The sequence below is a fragment of the Felis catus genome, chromosome D3 (genome assembly GCF_018350175.1).
Source record: "Felis catus isolate Fca126 chromosome D3, F.catus_Fca126_mat1.0, whole genome shotgun sequence".
NCBI lineage: Eukaryota > Metazoa > Chordata > Mammalia > Carnivora > Felidae > Felis > Felis catus.
This window is the reverse complement of record NC_058379.1, coordinates 44,281,623-44,307,815: the sequence shown is the minus strand read 5'-3', so window position 1 is coordinate 44,307,815 and position 26,193 is coordinate 44,281,623. Positions and strand designations below refer to the sequence as shown.

Genomic DNA, 26,193 nt, shown 5'->3' with positions numbered 1-26,193 from the left:
TCTTTACTCTTCTGGAGTTTGACCTGGACTTGGGGAATAAAAAGAAAGCAGAAGAGACAGAAAAGTAATGATCTTTAACTCCCAAGGTCAGGGACTGAAGGAGACACCCTTGGAACTGAACTCACTTCAATGATCTAATTGCCCCTGATTTTCTCCAGTCTATACTCCCACTCTCATAGTAAAGTTCAGTTTTTACTGAATCATCTAAGGGTACTTGCCTGTGTGAATAGAGGAGGAAAGAGGGGAAAATGAAAAAGTGTAGGGTATACGGTGGGGGAGGCCACACCTCAGAGGAACTGGTCTTTAATTAGTAAATCCCTCTGCCCATCTAATCCCCTGGTAGTCACATGCTTGGGAGATGACTCAGAGCATGAAAAGTGGAGCATGATAAGTCCCACTTTGGGTTGCTAGTTTCCTTTGTTAGTCTTGGATGATCACAGAAAACCTATGTGAGTAAAAGGTCATCTTAGGTGATGTTATTTTTATTCTGCCTTTGCATGGGATCTGCACAGCCGGTGCTCCACCAAACTTCCTGTGACAGTGACATAAGAGACTTTCGGCTATTTTAGATACACAAGTATGGCTAAAGTAAAAGTTGAAGGTCCTTACTTACCTTTCCAAGAGTGTGTTCACCATTTTTTCAAAAGTCTCATCACATCTCAAAAGTGGACTTGTGATTCCCCACTGTAGAGACTTACTGTATTCATTCAGGCCAAAGTACAACTTCTCCTCACAGCTCATGTCCTCCTGATTCAAAACAGAGCAAAATCCAGTGAGGAGAGGATGCAATGTGTCTTGTTTTCTAGGGATGGAGAAATCCCTGCAATATATTATTTCCTGGAAGGTTAAAAAAATTGTGAACAAGTGATACTATATCAAACTAAAAAGCTTCTGCACAGCAAAAGAAGCCTCAACAAAATGAAAAGGCAACCTATAGTATAGTTGAAATACTTACAAATCATATATCTGATAAGGGGTTATATCCAAAATATATTTTAAAAACTCACATAACTCAATAGCAAAAAACCCAAACAATCCAATTTAAAGACAGGCAGAGGAACTGAATAGACATTTTTCTAAAGAAGACATGCCCATGGCCAGTAGGTACATGAATAGGTGCTCAACACCGCTAATCATCGGGGCAATGCAAATCAGAATGAGGATCTAATGTATAACAACTTGGTGACCACTGTAGTGAAATATCACCTCACACCTGTTCATTTTTTTTTTTTTTTAAGTAAGTTCTAGGCCCTACGTGGGGCTTGAACTCATGACTCCAAGATCAGGAGTCTCTTGCTCTACTGACTGACTGAGCCAGCCAGGCACCCCACCTCATACCTGTTGGAATAGCTGTTTATCAAAAGGAAAAAAGATAACAAATGTTGACAAGGATGTGGAGGAAAGCAAACGCTCATGCTTTGTTGGTGGGAGTGTAAGTTGGTACAGCCACCATGGGAAACAATATGGAGGTTCCTCAAATAAATTAAAAATTGAATCATTGATCAATAAATATCCACTTCTGGGTATTTACCCAAAGAAAATGAAAATAGGATATAGAAGAGATATATGCACTCCCATGTTCATTATTCACAATAGCCAGGATATGGAAGCAACTAAGTGTCTGTCAATGGATAAATGGATAAAAAAGATATAGTACGTATATGTATATGTCCACACAATGTAATATTATTCAGTCATGAGAAAGAAGGAAATCCTGACATTTGTAACAAATAGACCTTGAGAGCATAATGCTAAGTGAAATAAGTTAGAGAAAGACAAACACTGCATGGTTTCACTCAGATAAAGGATCTTAAAAAAAAAAGCCAAACTCATTAAAGCAGAGAGTAGAATAGTGGTTGCCACGGGTGGGGGGGCAGGGGGTAGGTGGGGGAAATAGGAAGAGGTTGGTAAAAGGGTATAAACTTTTAGCTATAAAATGAATAAGGTCTGAGGGTCTAATGTATAATATAGTGACTATAGTTGTTAACACTATAATATATAATTGGCATTTGCTAAGAGAGTAGAAACTAAATGTTCTTACTAAAAAATACACACATATTTATATGTATATATAAATATGTGAGATGATGGAGGTATTAATTAACTAGAAGGGAGCAGTCCTTTCACAATGTATGTGTATATGTATATCAAATCATCACAATGTACACTTTAAATATCTTACAATTTTACAATTACAAAATGAATGAGATTTTACAAAAAAAGAGAGAGGAATAGGAAAATCAAGAAACAGATTCTTTTTTTTTAATGTTTTTATTATTTATTTTTGAGACAGAGAGAGACAGAACATGAGCAGGGGAGGGACAGAGAGAGAGGGAGACACAGAATCTGAAGCAGGCTCCAGGCTCTGAGCTGACAGCACAGAGCCCAATGCAGGGCTCGAACTCATGGAGTGTGAGATCATGACCTGAGCTGAAGTTGGATGCTCAACCGACTGAGCCACCCAGGTGCCCCAAACAGATTCTTAAGTATAGAAAACAAACTGGTGGTTACTAGAGGGGAGGTGGGTGGGAGGATGGGTGAAATAGGTGATGGGGATTAAGGAGGGCACTTGTCGTGATGAACACGAGACGATGTATGTAAGTGTTATATTACTACATACACCTGAAATTAATATAACACTGTATGTTAACTAAAAATGGAATTCAAATAAAACTTAAAGTAAAAAAATGAGATCTTGCCATTTGCAACAACATAGATGGACCCAGAAGCTATAATGCTAAGTGAAACAAATCAGAGAAAGACAAATGCTATATGATTTCACTTACATGTAGAATCTAAAAAACAAAATAAATGAACAAAGAAACAAAGAGACAAACAAAAACCGAAGACTGTTAAATATAGAGAGAACGAATGAATGAATGAATGAATGGATGAATGACTAAAGCAAACTGGTTCATTGCCACAGGGAAGGGGGATGGAAGGATGGATGAAGTAGATAAAAGGGATTAGGAAGTACAAACTTCCAGTTACAAAACAGAGAAGTCACTGAGATGAAAAGTACTGAATAGGGAATATAGCCAATAATGTTGTAATACTGCTGCTTGGTAACAGATGGTGACTACACTAATGGTAAGCAGTGAGTAATGTATAGAATTGTTGAATCGTTATGTTGTACACCTGAAATTAACATAATACTGTATGTTAATTATAAATAAATTAAAAATAAATAAATAAACACAATAACCAATTGTTAAAATAAAATCAATATCTAATAATTTTATTTGTCAATTATACCTCAATAAAGCTGAAAAAACTGTATTTCATTATACAACCTGATATCAACTCCACAGTTATCTTGGGGACAGAAACCAAACTTCTTTTTCCCTTCAAATGAACTTAATATGTGGTTAATGTTGACCTGCTTTCTTAAGGCAGATGGTGACTTAACAGATGGTTTGTTTTCTCTTTGCTTTGTTCAGGCATGTTCTGAAGAATAGCATTTTTTAGGTTGGTACAGTCACAGGTCAGACTTTTCCCTCATGAAGCAATTCTCTATACTGATACATATGCTATATATAGAACTCTCCGGAGATTAACAAACTCAAAAATCCTATTACAAAAAACTTAACTTTTCTGATGTTATCTAATGATGGTAATTCAGAAAATCTTACTCTTTTACAAAAAAAAATATTTATTTAAAAATGGAATCTATGCTTTTCTGCCTTCATAAGCAGAATTCCCTGTATTTAATTTATCCCCCCTTCATGATGACTCAGTCATCACTGTGAAAATGAATAACTATTTTGGGATGTGACACAAAGATTCCCTCAGAGGATCCTGAGATGTATGACAAGATGTCCTTAAATGTAAATAGTCCCAAAATATTCAGCAAGCTTTTTGAGTTCATGCATCTGTGTTTTTTTAAACAATGGTTTTCTTTCCTCTTTTCTACATTAATTTTTCCCAGTCATTTCTCCTAGCTGTCGTGTGGCCCATGTGTTTTAGTCTCTATTTGTTATTTATTATGTATTGGTATTTTTCCTTTTTTAAAAATGTTTATTTTGAGAGAGAGAGCACGAGCAGGGGAGGGACAGAGAGAGAGAGAGAGAGAGAGAATCACAAACAGGCTGCATGCTGTCAGCACAGAGCCTTACTCAGGGCTCAATCCCATGAACCATGAGATTATGACATAAACTGAAGTTAAGAGTCAGATGCTTAACTGACTGACCCACATAGGTGCCGCTGGCATTTTTCTTTAAACACCCACAAACTCATTTCATAAAAGTAATACAGCATCTTAAATATAATAAATATAATAAATTACAAATAAATTAAGCAGTCAGAAGAAGAAAAAGCAAGGGTAAGAGAAATAAGATTGGGCCAGGGATGAAGCTAGTGCTCTCAAAAATGCACATTTTGTTAGAAGTGGGCTACAAATTTGTTTCTGAGCTCTTTGGTAACCCAAACAGATAAGCAACTGTGTAATTCAAAAGGCCCAAAAGATAGAAAATAAAGCAATATTTAATTGACAGCTTTTAATTATTTTTTCGTGGCCCCCCAAACCAGTTATTCCTTCTTGTTGGAATAGGATCTTCAAGAGTAAAAATGCTTTATTAGAGGACCAGAGTATGTTCTTCGAAACAGCAGAGCCTTAAAACATACATTGAGCAGCCTCTGTTTTGGAGGCTTGAAAGCCATTTTGTTTATTTGTTTGCTTCCTTCCTTCTGGGTTCTTGGTCGAGTTCTGGATAATTGTGTCAAATGAGTCATTTCAGGATGAAAAGTCATTCATCTGCATTCTCTCCTTATCCGGCTGTTGGCACAGAGTCCGTGGAAAAGCTTTCTCTTCTGTGTATGTGGTCTTCACTTTCCTTCTCGTCTTTGGTCCTGCTTCTTTGGGAAAATCTAAAATCCTACTCCAAGCCTGTTCTTGGAGCATTTTAATGCTCCATTTTAATGCTCTAAGTTAAAATGCAGCATTTTAACTTGCTGGATAGGATGCATCCACCTGTCCTCAGTGTAATTTCTTTCTTAGCAAAATTATGGGGTGGGTTATTAAACAGATGGCTTGTGATCAGTTGGAGCCAGTATTTTATTAATCTACAAAGACTTTGTAGATCAAGAGCTAGAGATACTAAAAATGGGAATTAGATGTGAAAACTTTCCCCAATCATTAAGTTTGCATTAAACTATAGCTCTAGTTTTGTATTATAAACCTTGTAATAGACGTCAATGGGACCACCCTTTTAAAATGTTACAAAACTCTGAATGATGTTATTCAAAAGAAACATGCATCCCGAGAGTCACAAATCACAAATCATACTGAATCACTATGTCTTTTGGAAAAATGTCCCTTCTCCTGCAAATAAATAAATAAATAAATATCCCTCCCCAAGTCCTGCCCTCCTAATGACCCTCATCCTGTAGCTCTCCCTGTCTTCTCCCTGCTATCCTTGCTTTTCCTCCAGCCAAATGCTCTGCTCTACAGACACTGTTACCTGGAAGGTCACCAAAGACTCCTGAGGCCAAATCCAGTGGTGTGTACCTGTCAGTCCTTGACCTCACTGCCCTTTAGGTAGTTCTCTTCATTGTCTATTTCAGTGATTTTATCCACACCAGCTGCTTCTGTGATCATTGTTCTTTTTTTTTTTAATATAATTTATTATTTTTTTAAAAATTTATATCCAAGTTAGTTAGCATAAACTGCAACAATGATTTTAGGAGCAGATTTCTTAAGGCCCCTTACCCGTTTAGCCCATCCCCCCTCCCACAATCCCTCCAGTAACCCTCTGTTTGTTCTCTATATTTAAGAGTCTCTTACATTTTGTTCCCTTCTCTTTTTATATTATTTTTGCTTCCCTTCCCTCATGTTCATCTGTTTTGTCTCTTAAAGTCCTTACACAAGTGAAGTCATATGATATTTGTCTTTCTCTAATTTTGCTTAGCATTAATACCCTCTAGTTCCATCCATGTAGTTGCAAATGGCAAGATTTCATTCTTTTTGATTGCCGAGTAATGCTCCATCGTAGGTACATATACTACATCGTTTTTATCCATTCATCTGTTGATGGACAGTTGGGCTCTTTCCATACTTTGCCTATTGTTGATAGAGCTGCTATAAACATTGGGGTGCACGTGCCCCTTCGAAACAGTACACCTGTATCCACTGGATAAATACCTAGTAGTGCAATTGCTGGGTCATAGGGTAGTTCTATTTTTAGTTTTTTGAGGAACCTCCATACTGGTTTCCAGAGTGGCCGCACCAGTTTGCATTCCCACCAGCAGTACAAAAGAGATCCTCTTTCTCCACATCATCACCAACATCTGTTGTTGCCTGAGTTGTTAATGCTAGCCATTCTGACAGGTGTGAGGTGGTATCTCATTGTGGTTTTGATTTGTATTTCCCTGATGATGAGTGATGTTGAGCATTTTTTTGTGTCAGTTGGTCATCTGGATATCTTCTTTGGGGAAGTGTCTATTCATGTCTTTTGCCCACTTCTTCACTGGATTGTTTTTCGGGTATTGAGTTTGATAAGTTCTTTATAGATTTTGGATGCTAACCCTTTATCTGATATGTCGCTTGCAAATATCTTCTCCCATTCTGTCGGTTGCCTTTTAGTTTTGCTGATTGTTTCCTTCGCTGTGCAGAAGCTTTTTATTTTGATGAGGTCCCAGTAGTTCATTTTTGCTTTTGTTTCCCTTGCCTCCAGAGACGGGTTGAGTAAGAAGTTGCTGCGGCCAAGATCAAAGAGGTTTTTGCCTGCTTTCTCCTCAAGGATTTTGATGGTTTCCTGTCTTATGTTTAGGTCTTTCATCCATTTTGAGTTTATGTAAGAAAGTGGTCCAAGTTCATTTTTCTGCATGTCGCTGTCCAGTTTTCCCAGCACCACTTGCTGAAGAAACTGTCTTTATTCCATTGGATATTCTTTCCTGCTTTATCAAAGATTAGTTGGCCATGTGTTTGTGGGTCCATTTCTGGGTTCTCTCTTCTGTTCCATTGATCTGAGTGTCTGTTTTTGTGCCAGTACCATACATGCTGATAATTTCAGCTTTGTAATACAGTTTAAAGTCCGGGATTGTGATGCCTCCAGCTTTGGTTTTATTTTTCAAGATTGCTTTGGCTATTTGGGGTCTTTTCTGGTTCCATACAAATTTTAGGATTATTTGTTCTAGCTCTGTGAAGAATGCTGGTGTTATTTTGATAGGGATTGCCGTGATCATTGTTCTTGACAAAATATTCCAAAACTATGTCATAAAGCGCCATAAAGTAGAAACTCCAAATGTGCATATGTGATAGTGCACTCATCTCAGCCTTAACTCATTCAAATTCCACCTCATCTGCTCTCCACAGATCATTGTTCCTCTTGAACTTTTTCTTCAACTAAAGGCATCACCTCAAAGACATCTCTGACTGCTGCCTCTTCCCCAATAAAGAAATCTTAGGGGAGGCGCCTGGGTGGCTCAGTCAGGTAGGCAATTAAGCATCTGGCTCTTGGGTTTGGCTCAGGTCATGATGTTCGTGGGATTGAGCCCCAAGGGCCCCACACATTGACAGTGTGCAGCCTGCTTGGGATTCTCTCTCTCTCTGCCCCTCCCCCATTAGCAAGCACACACACACTCTCTCTTTCTCAAGATAAATAAACTAAAAAAAAAATCCTAAAAAATTCACCATTTCTCCCATTCTTCTTCTTGCTAGGACCACTATGTATTTGTTAATTTTAATCTGAATGATCAGAAAAGTCAAATGACTGATCTCCCTATTTTTTAAAAAGTTTATTTATTTATTTTGATAGAGAAAGTGCAAACAGGAGAGGGGCAGAAAGAGAGGGAGAGAGAGAATCCCAAGCAGGCTCTGCACTGCCAGCTCAGAGCCCAATGTGGGGCTTGAGCTCACAAACCGTGAGCTGAAGTCGGACACTTAGACTGAGCCACCCAGGCACCCCAACTGATCTATTTTTAATCACTTTGATTTGACTTCTATCATTAATGAAGTGCCTTAAAATGCAACCTCTCAGCATCTCCTAAAGCTGAACATATGTGTTCATTCCCACATATACACCTGACAAAAATACATACCTGTGTCTACTAAAAGGCATGTGCTAGAATGTTTATAGCAGCACTATTTGAAATAAATGAGTGGGATGGATAAATGAATTGTGGTGTTCTCCCAGTGTAATCCATATATGGCAATAAGAATGTTTTATGACTCATGCGAAATAGAGAAGAATCTCACAAACAATGCTGAGTAAAAGAAGCTATATACAAAAGAATGCAAACTGCATGATTCCATTTTTTTCAAGTTCAAAACTGGGCAAACTAAATGTAGGGTGGAAGAGGCCAGAAGAGTGTTACCCTTTGGTGGGTAGTGCCTGTCTTCTGGGGGTAGTGGTAATGCTCTATTTTTTCATCTTGGGTGCTGATTTTTCATCTTGGGTGCTGAAAGTTGCTTTCAGTTTGTGAAAATTCATCAAGTTGTGCATTTACATTGTTAGTATAAGAATAAAAGAAATATGTGCATTCTGATAATACAATTGACTCTTGAACAACATAAGTTTGAACTGCATAGGTCCACTTACACAAGGTTTTGTTTTGTTTTCTGCAAAAAGCTTTGTTTCCATTCGGTGCAGGGCTTGGGGGAGGACTTCAGGGGGATTAAAAAGCTGCCTAGTGGCTGCAGGGAGAGGCTCAGGCAGAAGTCCTGACATCCAGTGGGATGCACATGGGTCCCTCAAAAGCCATTGAGCTCCAAAGGCTCTCAGCTATCATGCTTGAAAGTAAGCCTTTGGAAGAGATACTCATCCAGCCCAGCTTTGGGGGCCAGCCAGCCTGCAGAAGTGACTCAGGTGGTCATCCAACTTTTTGATGGGTTTCACTTCTTCATCTAGGAAGTGGTTCTCCAGGAAGTCACAGAGATGGGGATTTGTGTGGGCAGAACCCAGAACATGCAGATCCAGAAGGGCCTGCTTCGGATTCTTTTCCAAGACCATGGCATCCAGGATTTTACCCTACTCATCTTGACAGGGCTTCTGCACATCCTGAAAAAGGGCATGGCTGCCATGCTGATTTTGTATCTTCAAGAGACTCTCAGCCCTCCAGAGCCACATGGTTGAGGTTGGAATAGAAGCTCAGAGAGATGTAGGTGTTGGAGCCCTGCAGATGAATGTTGGCCAGGCAGTTGAAGGCGGCCTCTACCTTAATGGAATCATTCTGACAAATCCAGGAGCTCATGGTTGATTGGCAATAAGGAAGAAGCTAAGCTCAAAAACTGGTCCTAGCTACTCCTGGAGCCAGAAGGTGGTGAGAAGATGGTTCTGGAGGTTGTGACTGGAAAAGAGGTTGGAGGGCGGGTGGAGGGTGGAAGAAGGGGCATCCCTGGGTCTGTTATGTCTAAACACTGTTGAAGCAAGAGACAGATCTGCAGGACTGGCAGTCGCTCTGCCTATATGCAGATTCTTTACAGTATTGTGAATGTATTTTCTCTTCCTTACAACTTTCTTAATATTTTCTTTTCTCTAGCTTACTTTATTGTAATAATACATTATATAATAATATGACATACAAAATAGGTATTATGTTATCGGTAAGGCTTCTGGTCAACAGTAGCCCATTAGTAAAGTTTTGGGGGAGTCAAAATTATATGCAAATTTTCGACTGAGCAGGGGTGGGTCCTCCCGAACCCTGTGTTGTTCAAGGCTCAACCATATTTTTAATAATACTATGCCCTTACAAGAAAATCATTAATGCCTTTGTAATAAGTGTAAACTTTTCCAGCCTGGGACTTCAAGCTTCCGTGTATATATTCCCAAGTTTCTTTTCATCCTCCTAGTGTTCGCTGAAAAATCCCTGTTTCCTCCTCTGTGGTGCTGCCCGAGCTGTCTGCTGTCAGGAGAGCCCACACCTCAGTCTGTCTGCTCCTTCCTTCCTCTCTTGCAAGGCCCAGCCACTGTGCTCTCTCCATGTCGTGTTTCTAATGCTCTTAAGTGGGTGGGACTTCTCCCTCATTTCAATCCCCAGAGCATTTTGATTTTTTTTTTTTAAATTTTTTTTCAACGTTTTTTATTTATTTTTGGGACAGAGAGAGACAGAGCATGAACGGGGAAGGGGCAGAGAGAGAGGGAGACACAGAATCGGAAGCAGGCTCCAGGCTCTGAGCCATCAGCCCAGAGCCTGACGCGGGGCTCGAACTCACGGACCGCGAGATCGTGACCTGGCTGAAGTCGGACGCTTAACCAACTGCGCCACCCAGGCGCCCCAAGCATTTTGATATTTTAAAATTGTCTTATTCCAGGGGTGCCTGGGTGGCTCAGTTGGTTAAGCATCTGACTTTGGCTCAGGTCATTATCTCACAGTTCATGGCTTTGAGCCCGCGTTGGGCTATGTGCTGACAGCCCAGAGCCTGGAGCCCGCTTCGGATTGTGTCTCCCTCTCTCTCTGCCCCTCCCCCACTCATGCTCTGTCTCTCTTTGTCTTTCAAAAATAAATACACATTAAAAATTGTTTTTTAATTTATAAAATTGTTTTCTTCCAGTCTATTATTTTTGCAAATAAAAGTTGTATATATTTAAGGTACACAATGTGGTATTTTTTCTTTTTTTGAAATTGAGACATAACTGACATGTAACACTGTATTAGTTTTCAGGGGTACAGCAAAATGATTCTGTTTATATATAGGCATACCTTGGAGATTTGAGGGTTTGGATGCAGACCACCACAATAAACAGGCATTACAATCAAATGAGTCAAATGAATTTTTTGGTTTCCCTGTACATACAAAAGTTATGTTTACACTGTACTATAGTCTATTAAGTGTACAATAGCATTATGTTTAAAAAACAATGTACATACCTTAATTAAAAGATACTTTATTGCTTAAAAATGCTAACCATCATCTGAACTTTCAGCAAATCATAATCTTTTTGCCGGTGGAGGGTCTTGCCTTGATTTTGATGGCTATTGACTGATTTGGTTGGTGGTTGTAGAAGGCTGGGGTGCCTGTGACAATTTCTTAACACAAGACAACAATGAAGCTTGCCACATTGAATGACTCTTCCTTTCATGAGTGACTTCTCTGTAGCAAGTGATGCTGTTTGATAGCATTTTGCCCCCAGTAGAACTTCTTTCAAAATTGGAGTCAATCCTCTCAAACCCTGCCACTGCTTTATCAACTAAGTTCATGCAATATTCTAAATCCTTTGTTGTCATTTCAACAATCTCCACAGCATCTTCACCAGGAGTAGTTTCCTTCTCAAGACACCACTTTCTTTGTTCACCCGTCAGAAGCAACTCCTCATCCATTCAATTTTTATCATGAGATTGCAACAATTCAGTCTCATCTTCAGGTTCTACTTTTAATTTTAGTTCTCTTGCTATTTCCACCACATCTGCAGTGACTTCCTCCACTGAAGTCTTGAACCCCTCAAAGTCATCCACGGGGGTTGTAATCAACTTCTTCCAAACTCCTGGTAATGCTGATATTTTGACCTCTTCCCATGAATCATGAATGTTCTTAATCACCTAGAATGGTGAATCCTTTCCAGAATGTTTTCAACTAACTTTGCCCATTTCCATCAGAGGAATCACTGTCTATGGCAGCCATAGCCTAATGAAATGTATTTTCCTAAATCATAAGAAGTTACTCCTTGACCCATGTGCTGCATAATGGATGTTGTGTTAGTAGTCATGAAAACCACATTCATCTTATTGTACATCTCCATCAGAGCTCTTAGGTTAGCATATACATTGTCAATGAGCAGTAATATATTGAAAGGAATCTTTTTTTTCTGGGCAGTAGGTCTCATCAGTGGGCTTAAAATATTCAGTCAACCATGTTGTAAACAGATGTGCTGTCAACCAGGCTTTGTTGTTACATTTAGAGAACACAAACAAGAGTAGATTTAGCATAATTCTTCAGGGCCCTAGGATTTTCAGAATGCTCAATGAGCATTGGCTTCAACTTAAAGTCACCAGCTGCAGTAGCCCCTAACAAGACAGTCAGATTGTCCTTTGGAGCTTTGAAGGCAGTCATTGACTTCTCTCTAGCTATGAAAGACCTAGAAGACGTCTTCCAATAGATGGCTGTTCCATCTACATTGAAAATTTGTTTCACGTAGCCACCTTCATTAATAATCTAGGTCTTTTGGATAACTTGCTGCAGCTTCTATATCAGCACTTGCTGCACTTTAATGTTATGCAGAAGGCATAAGCTTTCTTAAGCTTTATGATCTAACCTCTGGTAGTTTCCAATCTTTCTTCTGCAGCTTCCTTACCTCTCTCAGTCTTCCCAGAATTGAAGACAGTTAGGGCCTTGGTCTGGATTAGGCTTTGGCTTAAGGGAACGTGGTGGCTGATAGGATCTTCTATCTAGATCATTCAGATCTTCTCCATATCAGCAATAAGGTGTTTTACTTTCTTATTATTCATGTGTTCACTGGGTTAGCACTTTTTTTGAGAGAGAGAGAGAGAGAGCAAGAGCGAGTGTTGGGGAGGGGCAGAGGGAGAGGGAAAGAGATTCTTAAGCAGTCTCCATGTCCAGCACAGAGCCCAATGCAGGGCTCAATCTCACAACCCTGAGATTGTGACCTGAGCTGAAATCAAGAGTCGGATGCTTAACTGACTAAGCCTGCCAGGTGCCTTTTAATTTCCTTCAAGAACTTTTCTTTTATATTCATAACATGGCTGTTTGGAGCAAGAGGCCTAGCTTTCAGCCTGTCTCAGCTATTGACTTGTCTTCCTCACTAAGCTTAATCATGTCTAGCTTTTGATTTAAAGTGAGAGATGTGCAACTCTTCCCATCACTTGAACACTTAGTGGCCATTGTAGGGTTATTGATTGGCCAAATTTCAATATTGGTGTGTATCCAGAAATAGGGGGGCCTAAGGAGAGGGAGAGAGAGGGGAATGGCCAGTTGGTGGAGCAGTTAGAACACACACACACTTTCATCGATTAAGTCCACGTTCTTACATAGGTGTGGTTTGTGGCACCGCAAAACAATTACAATAGTAACATCAAAGATCAATGATTATAGATCAGCATAACAAATACAATAATAATGAAAAAATTTTAAATATTGTGAGAATTACCAAAATGTGACATAGAGACCCAAAGTTAGTAAATGCTGTTTGAAAAAATGGCACCAATAGACTTCCTTGATACAGGATTGCCACAAATCTTCATTTGTAAAAATGAAATATCTGCAAAGTACAATAAAGCAAAGCACAACAAAACAAGGTATGCCTATATATGTGTGCAATATACATATATATATTGCAAAATGATCACCACAGGAAGTCCAGTTAACATCCATCAGCACATATAGTTATAATTCTTTTTCTCTGGTGATGTGATCTTCTAAGGCCTACTCTCTTAGCAACTTTCAAATATACCATACAGTATTAACTATAGCCATCATGCTGTACATTACATCCCCAGGACTTACTTGTTATTATTTTTATATAATTTACTGTCAAATTGGCTTACATACAACACCCAGTGCTCATCCCAACAAGCACCCTCCTCAATGCCCATCACCCATTTTTCCCCTCTCCCCCATCTTCCCAATCCCTCTCAGTCTGTTCTCTGTATTTAAGAGTCTCTTGTGGTTTGCCTCCCTCCCTCTCTGTAACTATTTTTTCCCCTTCCCTTCCCCCATGGTCTTCTGTTAAGTTTCTCAGATCCACATATGAGTGACAACATATGTTATCTGTCCTTCTCTGACTGACATATTTCACTCAGCATCATACCTTCTAGTTCCATCCATGTTGCTGCAAATGGCAGGATTTCATTCTTTCTCATTGCCAAGTAGTATTCCATTGTATATATACACTACATCTTTATCCATTCATCAGTTGATGGACATTTAGGCTCTTTCCATAATTTGGCTATTGTTGAAAGTGCTGCTATAAACATTGGGGTACAAGTGCCCCTATGCATCAGCACTCCTTTACCCCTCGGGTAAATTCCTAGTAGTGCTACTGTTGGATCATAGGGTAGTTCTATTTTTAATTTTTTGAGGATTAACTTATTTTATAACTGAACATTTGTATCTTTTGATCCCATTCACCCATTTCATCCACCCCACCCCTGCCTCTGGCAATCACTGATCTCTTTTCTCTATGTATATCTTATTCTACTTTGGATAACAGTGACTTTGATATGTACTTTGCTTTTTCCTTTAAATGGTCAGTTCTCTTTGTGTTCTTGGAAAGATCTAACACAAGCCCAACAAGTGCTTAGTATTCTTTTAATTGAATTACCCTGCTTTTTCCAATTTTTCCTTTTTGAGGACGTTGGTTTCAGGATAATGAAAGGAGGCTAATGGTTAGGAGCTTCTTCCCTAATGTGTAAGGGTGAGGGTGTAAGGGTGTAAATTAGAGTCAAGTTTGAAGTTTTTATCTTTTTTCTATGTTGATCTCAATTTCACAGTGATGATTTAAAAAAAAATTTTTTTTTTATTTTAGAGACAGAGAATGCAAGCAGTGGAGAGGGGCAAAGGGAGAGAGGGAGAGAATCCCAAGCAGACTCCACACTCAGAACAGAGCCTGACATGGGGCTCCATCTCATGACGCTGGTATCATGACATGAGCTGAAATCAAGAGTCTGATGCTCAACTGACTGAGCCACCCAGGCACCTCATAGGGATGATTTTTTTATGTGTGTATGTGTGTGTGTGTGTGTGTGTGTGTGTGTGTGTGTGTGTGTGTTTTGAGAGCAAGCATGAGCGGGGGAGGGCAGAAGGGGGGGTGGGGGACAGAGGATCTGAAGCTGGGTCTGTGCAGATAGCAGTAAGCCCAATGTGGGGCTCAAACCCACAAACTGCAAGATCATGACCTGAGCCAAAGTCAGATGCTCAACCGACTGAGCTACTCAGGCACCCCTGAATAAATGTTATTCTTACTTAAGACATATCTGTCATCTTTTACTTAAACATGCTTATTTTAAAATATACATTATGTTTAACATTTTTCATTTTTAATTTTTTTTAAAGTTTATTTATTTTGAGATAGAAAGAGTGCACAAGTAAGGGAGGGGTAGAGAGAGAGGGAGAGAGAAAGAATCCCTAGCAGGCTCTGCATTGTCAGCACAGAGCCCAATGTGGGACTCAAACCCACGAACCATGAGACCATGATCCAAGCAGAAACCAAGGGTCAGACGCTCAACTGATTGAGCCACCCAGGCGTTCCCACCATGTTTAATATTTTTTAAACAAAGGATCCATTGCTTAATGGCTAATCTTCTTTGTTTTTATGAAACACTTATTTCTTTTTTTTGGTAGTATGTTTGTCATGCATTGTATAGGTCATAGAAAATATTTTCCAGGTTTTAGGGACTGAAGCCAAAAAAAATATATAGTCTTGAATATGTACAACCTTGAGATGGTGCTCAACATATTAAGTGCTATTGAGTAATTTAAAGTAACAGTATCATAATCTTATGTTTTAACCAGAAGACTGAGAACTGATTAAAAGAAAAAAATCCAGTTGCTGGGGGAACATGAGCATAATTTATAGTCATACAGATCAATAAGACTTCAAAAGGATAATAAATTTCCAAGTCTCAGATTGAAATTAATGGTTTAAAAGCACAAAGATAGTCCAGGCTATTGGTGACTGTATAAAATAACATCACATTTTGGAGGGGGGGTACTATATAGGATGGACAATTTTGTATCTGTATGATAACCTTAAAAAGAACCATATAATTAGATTTATTCTGGACACACTCATTAGTTTTTAGTCTTATAATAATTGTAATTACATGGAACTTTTAGGAGATAAAGCTTTATGTTAGTTAGAGTTTTGAACTCTTACAGTATTTTACAAAGCCATGACCATATTTTATTACAAGATTCTGCTCCCGGGGGAACTGAGAATAATGACTGTGTATAAGAGAGCAGAATAGAGACTCACCATGTTGTCCAGCTGTATCCAGTGAACCTCATTGCTGGAGCTGATACGAGACTGTTGGGTCTGTAGTGTGTATGGGAATGAGCTAACCTGGAGCACCAGCAGGTTGAAAGCTTCCAGAACTTCTCTGCAGTTAATGACTCTATCAGCCAATCCATGACTAGGTTCACCATGTGACAAAGAGCCCGAAATGACACTGTAGAAATATTGAAAGTCACATTAATAATTTAACAGACTAGATTCAGAAACAGTCATCAAAATGGAGATAATGTTTTAGTTTTTATTTTTCTAGTTCTTTTTAACTGGGAGAAGGAGTAGAGGCAACCAACATTTAATTTGAAAGAGAAATAATTACACTCCTTCTTACCACTTTCAGACAGATTTCAAAGATATTTTTCCCCCCTTTTCAGTCTGCCCCTGAAATACCTCCAAGTGTAACTCAGTTCTACAGGCCAAGGATATCTAAATCTGTAGCTGAGATGGATCACTTTGGTCTGAAAGCTCATCTAAATGAGTTTCTCCATCAAAACATGATGCTTGTTAAGTGTGCAAAAATCGGTACCCCAGAGAGGCAAGGGATCCCCTCTATGTTAATGCTACTATTCTTCCTCCCTTGAGGATGTTAGACTATGAGGAGGTTACAAAGGGTCCTCCTACCCCTCAGTATGAACAAAATTTTTACATCTAAATCATTTTCAATTATGTTCAATTTGAATGTACTAGGCTGTTATGCAGCCTCAAAACCACATATTTTTTTTTTGTCAAAGAAATAATCTCAGTGCCCTGGGGAATTAAGTATAGAGAGATCCAATACACATCCTCACAGCTATTACTCCAAACTTTCAAACATGAGGTATATCAGGTCACTGAGTTATTTCTGCTCAAAGAACACTAGGAACAACTGAAGAGAATCTGGGCAAAGTCCTTCCTTCTTTCCTTCCTTCCTTCTTTCCTTCCTTCCTTCCTTCCTTCCTTCCTTCCTTCCTTCCTTCCTTCCCTCTCTCCTTCCTTCCTTCCTTCCTTCCTTCCTTCCTTCCTTCCTTCCTTCCCTACTCTCTCCCTCCCCCTCTCCTTCCTTCCTTCCCTCTCTCCTTCCTTCCTTTCTTCCTTCTCTCTCTCTCCCTCCTTCCTTCTTTCTTTCCTTCCTTCTCCCTTCTTTCCTTCTCTCCTTCCCTCCCTCCTTCTGCTTCTTTCTTTCTTTCTTTCTTTCTTTCTTTCTTTCTTTCTTCTAAAACTAACATCTTATTTATACCTACATATGGCTCTAGAGTTCAGATTGTGGAGTGCCAAATACATTTTGGCTTTTGCACAAGTGCTTTTGCAATTCTGATATTTCTACAACATACTACAAATCTTTGATATTCTCAACCTCAGTGTGTTCTGAAGAAAGGAAAATCTATAAACACTTGATGATGCTTGAAATTGCCTTTTAAACCCATAGGATCAAAGACATCCCTTAACAGATAATTACTGTAATTTGGTCAGGGGGCCAAACTGGCACCATCATGCCCCATTTACTCTTCTTTCACTGTAAGCCCACCTAAGAAATAGGATATTCTCGGGGCGCCTGGGTGGCTCAGTCGGTTAAGCGTCCGACTTTGGCTCAGGTCATGATCTCGCAGTCCTGAGTTCAAGCCCCGCATCAGGCTCTATGCTGACGGCTCAGAGCCTGGAGCCTGTTTCAGATTCTGTGTCTCCCTCTCTCTCTGACCCTCCCCCATTCATGCTCTGTCTCTCTCTGTCTCAAAAATAAATAAACGTTAAAAAAAAATTAAAAAAAAAAAAGAAATAGGATATTCTCTGTTTAAACCGGTAAATTGGGGAATGTTTCAGATATGCTCAGATTTCTAAATTGTTTTTTTAAGCTTATTTATTTATTTATTTAGTAGTCTCTACACCCAACGTGGGGCTCAAACTCACAACCCTAAGATCAAGAGTCATATGCTCCTCTGACTGAGCCAGCCAGGCACCCTGTTCTGAAATCTTTAAGTGACATCTTTACTGCTTAAAGTTATGTGGATAGAGAGAAAGGCATGGAAGAGGAGAAACAAAGAGAAGAGGAAGGAGGAAAAAAATGGTAAAGAACTGGGGAGGAGGAAGGACAGGGAAAGGAAAGCATATGGCTCTTCTTGGAGCTCATTAACCTCACTCTCCCTGCTGCTGCCCTTTCTCTGAGGCCGCTGAGTTCCACAATGCCCTGAAGACAGCTTTTTAACAGGGATTTTTAAAATGTTTATTTACTTTTGAGAGAGAGAGAGAGAGAGAGAGAGAGAGAGAGAGAGAGAGAGAGAACAAGTGGGGGAGGGGCACAGAGAATCCAAAGTGGGCTCTGAGCTGTCAGCATAGAGCCTGATGTGGGGCTTGAACTCACAAACAGTGAGATCATGACCTGAGCTGAAGTCAGTTGCTCAATTGACTGAGCTACCCAGGTGCCCCTTAATGGGGATTTATAAATTCACTCATAGTATAGTTAAAATGAAGTCAACACTAAATTGGTAGGGAAAGTTGAAAGAGCAGGGAAAGAGTAGGAATAAGTTACCAATAAGAAGACGCCAAGTGTTAGGGTCTCTGGGCTTTTCAGGAATTTTTGACAAAACCATTGCTGTGCTAGAAGAAACACTATATTTGCTCACTCTGAAGCAATCACCTCGTTAGTTCCACATGGGAGTTGTCATGAACTAGCACAAACAGTGTGTACGGGTTCTGTTTTACCCTTCTCATAAAAACTTCAAACTTGGTTTGAATCTCATTGTCTAGACGAACAACATATTTCTCTGCTCTTTGATAAGCTGTCCCATTTTCCTCCAGACCCAAGTCTACAAGGACACCTGCCAAGAAGAAAAAAAGAGTTTACCTTTTCACATACATATATATAAATGAGATAAGCTAAAGTTCAATGTCAACTGATATACTGGGTAGTGGCTGTATATAGAAATTTACAGAGCAGATATTTTTTCATTTTGCATACTCCCCACCACAATTTTGATGAGGAAATATCAGATTCTCTCTTCTTTAGAACACCTTAGCCCACTCCTACATGTCACACAAAGGACAACATGCAATGATCTGATACATTAAGTAGAAGCAGTCGAATGTATGAGGCGTCTAATTAAATCCTATTTATAGTGAAGTGCTGCTGCTAATAGCTACTATAGGTCACTTAGAGCTACAGCTCTTAGCCAAATTAATATATTCGCATAACCTTCTTTATCCCAAATTTAGCAACAAAACATAATATTAAAAAAGGATAATAACATAAGATGTCCAAATATACCACAACTACACTGTGGGCTCTTTTAGGTAGTATTTTACTCATTTTATATAGTGACAGTTTTGCACAGTATCTGAGTATGGGCAGTCTTCCATGAATGTTGGATTACATAACAAATTTATAAAATGAACTGAATTACCCAAAATTACTATATTCTCAAAATGTTAGAAATAGAAACTTCAGTACTGTATCATTCTATCTGTCTATAATATAATTACTTCCACATTCAAACATCTAAATAGTTTGAGGCACATGAAGGTGTTATTGGGATAATCAATTAAAACAACCAATCCTCTTTGAAAATGAAAATGAAAATGAAAATTATGTGAGGTGAAGGATGTGTTAACTAACCTGATTGTGATACACATTTCACAATATATACAGGTATCAAATTATCAAGGTGTGCACTGTATACCTTAAACTTACACAATGTTATATGGCAATTATTTCTCAATAAATCTGGGAGAAAGCCCCCCAAACCAAAGGCAACCCCCACCTCCAGACACTTAGCTGCATGGTGGGAGGGCTTAAGCCCCCTGAGATGAGAGAGCCTTGTGACCCAAGCCCATGGTCGGTCCTCCAACAAGGAGAAGGAACCAGAAGACTGATTTAGGGGTTAGATAAGCCACAGGGCCCTTGAGGACCAGCCTGGGCTCCAAGAGCTAGAGAATATATATTTAGCATCCAATATCAGCCACACCCACCAGCCACAACTATGTGAAAAAAAAATGAAAATTAAAAAGAAGAAACAAGTTAAATTAAAAGACTTTTATAAATTATGAGGACTTACTTTTGTTTATCTAGCTTTTCTTTTCAGATAGAATCAGCTCAATTAACAATTACATACAATTAGCATCTAGATGCTGTAATAGTAATAGCTCTAAACGGTATAAAAGAAAATAGGAAAAATGTTTTACCATATGAAAAATTCATCACACAAGATGAGGTGAGCAGAAAGTTCATTTTGTTTTTAAACATTTTTCATGAGAAGTATTTACCCAGACATTGATTTCAATTTCCACCCACATGAAGCCAAATGTTATTGTGACTATATCCAAAAGCAATCAGTCAAATATTTAATGTGGTGAGTTTCTGATTTTTTTTGAAAGTGGATTGCTTGCAAAATTCATTCAACATTCCATAGTGATTTATTGAGAATCCACTATGTATCAGGAACTATATCAGGTATTGTGCTAGGTGTAGGGATACACAGAAGAACAAGACAAAGATCTTAACCTTATGGAGTTTATGATGGAGAGGACAGATAATTTTGACAGGTGTCATGATGGGAGACAAGTACCATGGGATGGAGGAGGTGAACAGAAAAATAGAGAGAAAACCTACTTAATTGCTGGGGGGTTTCTGTTATCTTATCTGTATAATAGGGAGAGGAGTGCCAGTTGAAAATTAGTCTGCATTTCCTAAGTTTATCCCTAGGAAATAAGCAGTGCAAGTTAATAGTAACTCAATATGAAAAGGTCATAAATAATTCATAAAGAATAAAAATATTCCTTATGGATAATTAAGAATTGACTATACTTCAAAACAAATGAATAAAGACCTTTGACAGGTCAATTTCATACATGCTCTAATGTAAAGACAAAGTTCCATGAATCTAAGAGATTCTCTTAGATATAACACATGTATTAGTTCATGACTATACAACCATCTGGCTCTGCAGTGGTGAATCTTGGTGGGGAGCAGGCACATCAGAGGTACTTGAGTTTTAAATTTCTAACTGGGCATTTTTAGTAAGGAATCCTTACCTTTAAAGTTTGTTTTAGACTTGCTTTTATTTTTAAGTTTTGTTTCTTTCCTGGTTATGAAAGTGATAGATAGTCATCTTGGAAAAACTGGAAAGTATAGAGATATATTAAAAAGAAAAATTTATCCATAATTCTTTAACTCAAAATAAGCTGTGAACATTTCTTTGCATTCCTCCCTGTGTCTTTTCCTATGCATACTGTGCTACCTAGAATTTTGTGATTGTATATTCTGATATTTTTCACTTGTAACTATAAAATAAGAAACAAAACTATCATTATTTACTAATAATATGTCTGTGTAGAAAACACAAAATAATCCACAGATAAATAAATTAATAAAAATTTGATTAAAGTGATGGAGTCAGAATCACTTCATAAAAATTAGTTGCATTTCTATACACTGGCTGCAAACAGTTAAGAAATATATATATTTTAAAAAACATTTACAATAACATAAAAAATATTAAGTATCTAGAAATAGGTCTTATAAAAGGTATATAAGATCTTTATGAAGAAAGTGATGAAATTATTAATGACATTAAAGAAGACCTAAATAGCGCTATATTATAAAATATAGTTACAAATAAATTCTCAAATTTATCTAGAGATACAAAGTAATTCCAATAAAAATTCTAACAGTTTTTTTCACCTTGAAAAATTATTTTAAAAATGTATATGGCAGAATCAAGACAGTCCTAAAGTAGAAAAGGTGGGAGAGATTTTGCTTCCCAGAGACTAAGAATTATAGAGCTGTATTAATAAGACAAAGTGGTTTTGGCACAGGGATAGACCCCAGAAAGAGACCCCCATACATATGGAAACTTGCTTCATAATAAAACTTGCATTGCAGATCAGTGGTAAAAGCATGGGATCTTTAATAATTGGTGAAGAACCAAGAAATTATATTGAATCTTACCTTACCTAATATGCAAAAAAAAAAAAAAAAAGGTCAAGTGGATTAAAAACTTAAATGTAAAAGACAAAATTCTAAAACTTAAAAAAATTTTTTTTATGTTTATTTTATTAAAAAAAATTTTTTTTTCAACGTTTATTTATTTTTGGGACAGAGAGACACAGAGCATGAACGGGGGAGGGGCAGAGAGAGAGGGAGACACAGAATCGGAAACAGGCTCCAGGCTCTGAGCCATCAGCCCAGAGCCTGACGTGGGGCTCGAACTCACGGACCGCGAGATCGTGACCTGGCTGAAGTTGGATGCTTAACCGACTGCGCCACCCAGGCGCCCCTTTAATGTTTATTTTAGAGAGAGACAGAATGTGAGAGGTGGAGAGGCAGAGAGAGGAGACACAGAATCTGAAGCAGGGTCCAGGCTCTGAGCTGTCAGCACAAAGCCTGATGGGGGGGATCAAACTCACAACTGCGAGATCGTGACCTGAGCTGAAGTCAGACGCTTAACTAAGCCACCCAGGCGCCCCTGAACTCTGAAACTTTTAAATGAAAACATAGAGAAAACTGTATGAACTCATAGAGGACTTCTTAAGCACAAACCCCAGAGGATAGACAAATTAAACTTAAGAACTTCTCTTCATCAAAAACATTACAAATAAAACGACAAGACTCCTAAATCCATAACAAGTATTACTAATGAAGAATTTGTATTCAGAATACATACATTACTCCTACACACCCAAGAAAAAATGAGCAAAAATATTTAATGAATACTTCCTAAAAGAAAAAATCCAGAGGCTATTCAAAATATGAAAAGATATTCAACTTCATTAGTGATAAGAAAAATACAAATTAAAACCATAATGAAATGGAATAATATCAAATTAGTTAAAAATTTTAAAACAATATAAGTGTAAGAAAGAAGTTGATGGAAGAAAATCACATGTATCTCCTCCTTTCTGCAAAAGAAATGCAGAGGATAGACCAGAAACTAAAGAGATTGATTTCTTATAGGTGAGTAAGTGGAAAAGAGGCAGAAAGGAGAATGGGAACAGCGTAGGTATCAGGAGGGACAGAAGCTTCTCTGAATATACCATTTTGTATAGTTTTGGCTCTTAGAACCATAGCAATAAACAAAATCAACCAAGGATAAGGGCAGGGGGTGCAGAGACAGGCAAAATGGAACCCAAACAGTTACAAATGAAACCTAACATAACTACACTGAAGGGGATGAGGATGAAAAGAACAAACATAAGTAAAGCAAATCAGTGTTTTGGCTGGATACTACAATACTAAAGACTCAAAAACTTTAGTTAGCAAATCGGTTTCTCACAGGAGTGTGGGTTAGCAATTGTATAACTGCTAGAAAAAAAATCAAAGAAGTGAATATATTGTAGATAATGAGAACTAGGTTTACCCCATCAGAGAAAGAAGTTACAAATAAAGAAAGAGGAAAGACTAAAATGAACCCTGTGGTGTCCATATTTCAGTACAAACATATTTTAAAATATAGATATATAGGAAGACACAGAAATAAAGAAGTGTGTGTGTGTGTGTGTGTGCACGCGCACATAGGTTAATAAACATACATTTCCTACCTCTGTCTGAGTAAGTCCAGGGACAATGACACCCCAGTAACAATAAGCGCACTTAGCCTGGATTTTGCTTTCTAAATAGCATTCTTCAATAAGAGGAATCAGAGAGTTCCTCGGAGAAGAGTTTAACTTAAGGTTTGGGGCAAGGAAATTAAAAATAACTTTGGAAGATCTGTGGTTCCAAAAAATAAGTATACAAAAAGGGATCATAACATATTAAATGAACACTAGCAATGAAGCCACATTAATTATAACAAAAAGACACTCTGATGGGGAATGTTGATAATGGGAGATGCCTTGCATATGTGGGGGCTAGGAGTATGGGAAATCTCTGTACCTTCCCTTCAATTTGGCTGTGAACCTAAATCTGTTTAAAAACATAGTCTTTAAAAAAAGACAAAAAGACAAAAAAAAAAAAAAAAAAAAAAAGACACAAGCGCCTAGCCAACAGGTTCCCAGTGACCAAAACTAGAAAACTTGGGACCAAAATAAATAATGATAGTGTTGGAAATGACCCATAGAATAAAATAAATGTTCACAAATCCTTGCTGCTTTAAATAAAATTTGAGGAAGAGCTGCTTACAAAAGGACTCAATAAATAAATCCCACTAATAAGTGTAGGAAAAATGGTAGAAATGCAAAATCATCATTATGCAAATACCACAATAAGCTGCATGTAGAATCCACTGATGGATGCTAAAATTCATGACTGAAGGTATATTAGCAAAATGCCAGAGTATTCTCCCAATATTTTTTTATCAACTACCAAGAGCTACACGGTAATTTTATAGTGGAGAAACCTGGCAGACACCACCTTAATTAAGTGACCAAGGTTAACATCACCTATTAGACATATCGACATCAAGTTCTCCCCAATATCATGCCCTGAGAAGGACATAATACTATTTTTGTGGTCTTTTTGACAAATACACGTATCCTCAATCTAATTGTGAGAGAACATCAGACATTCCCAGATTGGAAGATTTTATACAAAACAACTGGATAGTATTTGCCAAAAGTGTTAACGTCATGCAAAACAATGAAAGAGTAAAGAAGTGTCCATTTGCAGGAGACTAAGAGGACACAATAATTGCATGCAACGTGGGATCCTGGATTAGATCCTGAAGGAGAAAAATGACATTAAGGGAAAACTGATGAGGTCTTTAGTTAAGAGTATTGTTCCAGGATTGATTTTCTCTTCTGATAACTGTACTGTAGTTATATAAGTTGTCAACTTTAAGTGAAGGTGGTGAAGGGTATACGTGAACTCCCTACTATTTTTAAGCAAATTTACTAAGATATAGTTCATATACAATTCACTCATTTATGATGTACATTTCAATAGATTTTGTATATTTGCAGACTTGTACAACAATCACCACAATCAATTTTAGAACATTTTCATGACTGCCAAATGAAAGCTCGTACCCTTTAACTATCACCCCCCAATTCCCCCTTGAGCCCCCCAGCCCTTTGGCAATCACCAACCTATTTTCTCAATAGATTTGCTTATTCTGAACATTTAATACTAATGGAATCATAACAATATATGATCTTGTGTGACTGTCCTCTTTCATTTGGAGTAATGTTTTCAAGTTTAATCCATGTAGCATGCATCAATACTTTATTTCTTTTTATTACTGAATAATATCCCATTGTATGGATTATCACATTTTACATTTCCATTCACCATGGACATAATGGACATTTGGACTCTTTCCACTTTTGGGCTATTGTCAATAATACTGCTATAAACTTCTGTGTATAGGTTTATATGTGGACATATGTTTTCACTTCTCTCTCATTTCATATCTAGGAGTGGAATTGCTATATTACATGGTTATTCTTTGTTTAACTAATTGAAGAAAGGCTAGACTGTTTTCTAAAGTGGCTATGCCAACCTATAACCAGCAAAGAAATTAAATAAGTAATCAAAAATCTTCCAACAAACAAGAGTCCTGGGCCAGACGGCTTCCCAGAGGATTCTACCAGACATTTAAAGAAGAGTTAATACCTGTTCTTCTCAAACTATCCCAAAAAATAGAAACAGAAGGAAAACTTCCAAACTCATTCTATGAAGCCAGTATTACCTTGATTCCAAAACCAAAGACCCCACTAAAAAAAATTACAGGCCAATATCTTTCATGAACATGAATGCAAAAATTCTCAATAAGGTATCAGCAAATCAAAATCAACAGTACATTAAAAGAATTATTCATCACAATCAAGTAGGATTTATTTTTGGTTACAAGGATGGTTCAATATTCACAAATCAATCAATGTGGTATACCGCATGAATAAAAGGAAGGATAATAACCATATGATCCTGTTAATAGATGCAGAAAAAGCATTTGACAAAATACAGCATCCATTCTTAATAAAAACCCTCGACAAAGTAGGGATAGATGGAACATACCTCAACATCATAAAGGCCATATATGAAAGACCCACAGCTAGTATCATCCTCAATGGGGAAAAACTGAGAGCCTTTCTCCTCTAAGGTCAGGAAGAAGACAAGAATGTCCACTCTCACCATTACTACTTAACATAGTATTGGAAGGCTTAGCCTCAGCATTCAGACAACAAAAAGAAATAAAGGGCATACAGATCAGCAAGGAAGAAGTCAAACTTGTTTGCAGACAACGTGATACTGTATGTAGAAAACCTAAAAGAATCCACCAAAAAACTGATAGAACTAATACATGAATTCAGCAAAGTCACAGGATATAAAATCAATGCAAAAATCAGTTGCATTTCTATACACCAATAACAAAGCAGCAGAAAAATAAAT

The 26,193-nt window shown here is 37.9% G+C and overlaps 1 protein-coding gene and 1 pseudogene across 12 annotated transcripts in view; both read right to left on the bottom strand.

Moving 5' to 3' along the window:
• GREB1L (GREB1 like retinoic acid receptor coactivator) overlaps positions 1 to 26,193 on the bottom strand; it is a 287,968-nt gene that overhangs the window by 34,708 nt on the left and 227,067 nt on the right. For all 12 annotated transcript variants that reach the window (XM_045041740.1, XM_045041743.1, XM_023241804.2 and 9 more), the window contains 3 exons: positions 18,511 to 18,691; positions 15,867 to 16,059; positions 614 to 747 (listed from right to left, as the gene is read on the bottom strand). In XM_045041740.1, the coding sequence (XP_044897675.1) occupies positions 614 to 747; positions 15,867 to 16,059; positions 18,511 to 18,691 (508 nt within the window). The remainder of the gene's footprint in view (positions 1 to 613; positions 748 to 15,866; positions 16,060 to 18,510; positions 18,692 to 26,193) is intronic.
• Positions 7,066 to 10,044, bottom strand: LOC109493350 (annotated as a pseudogene).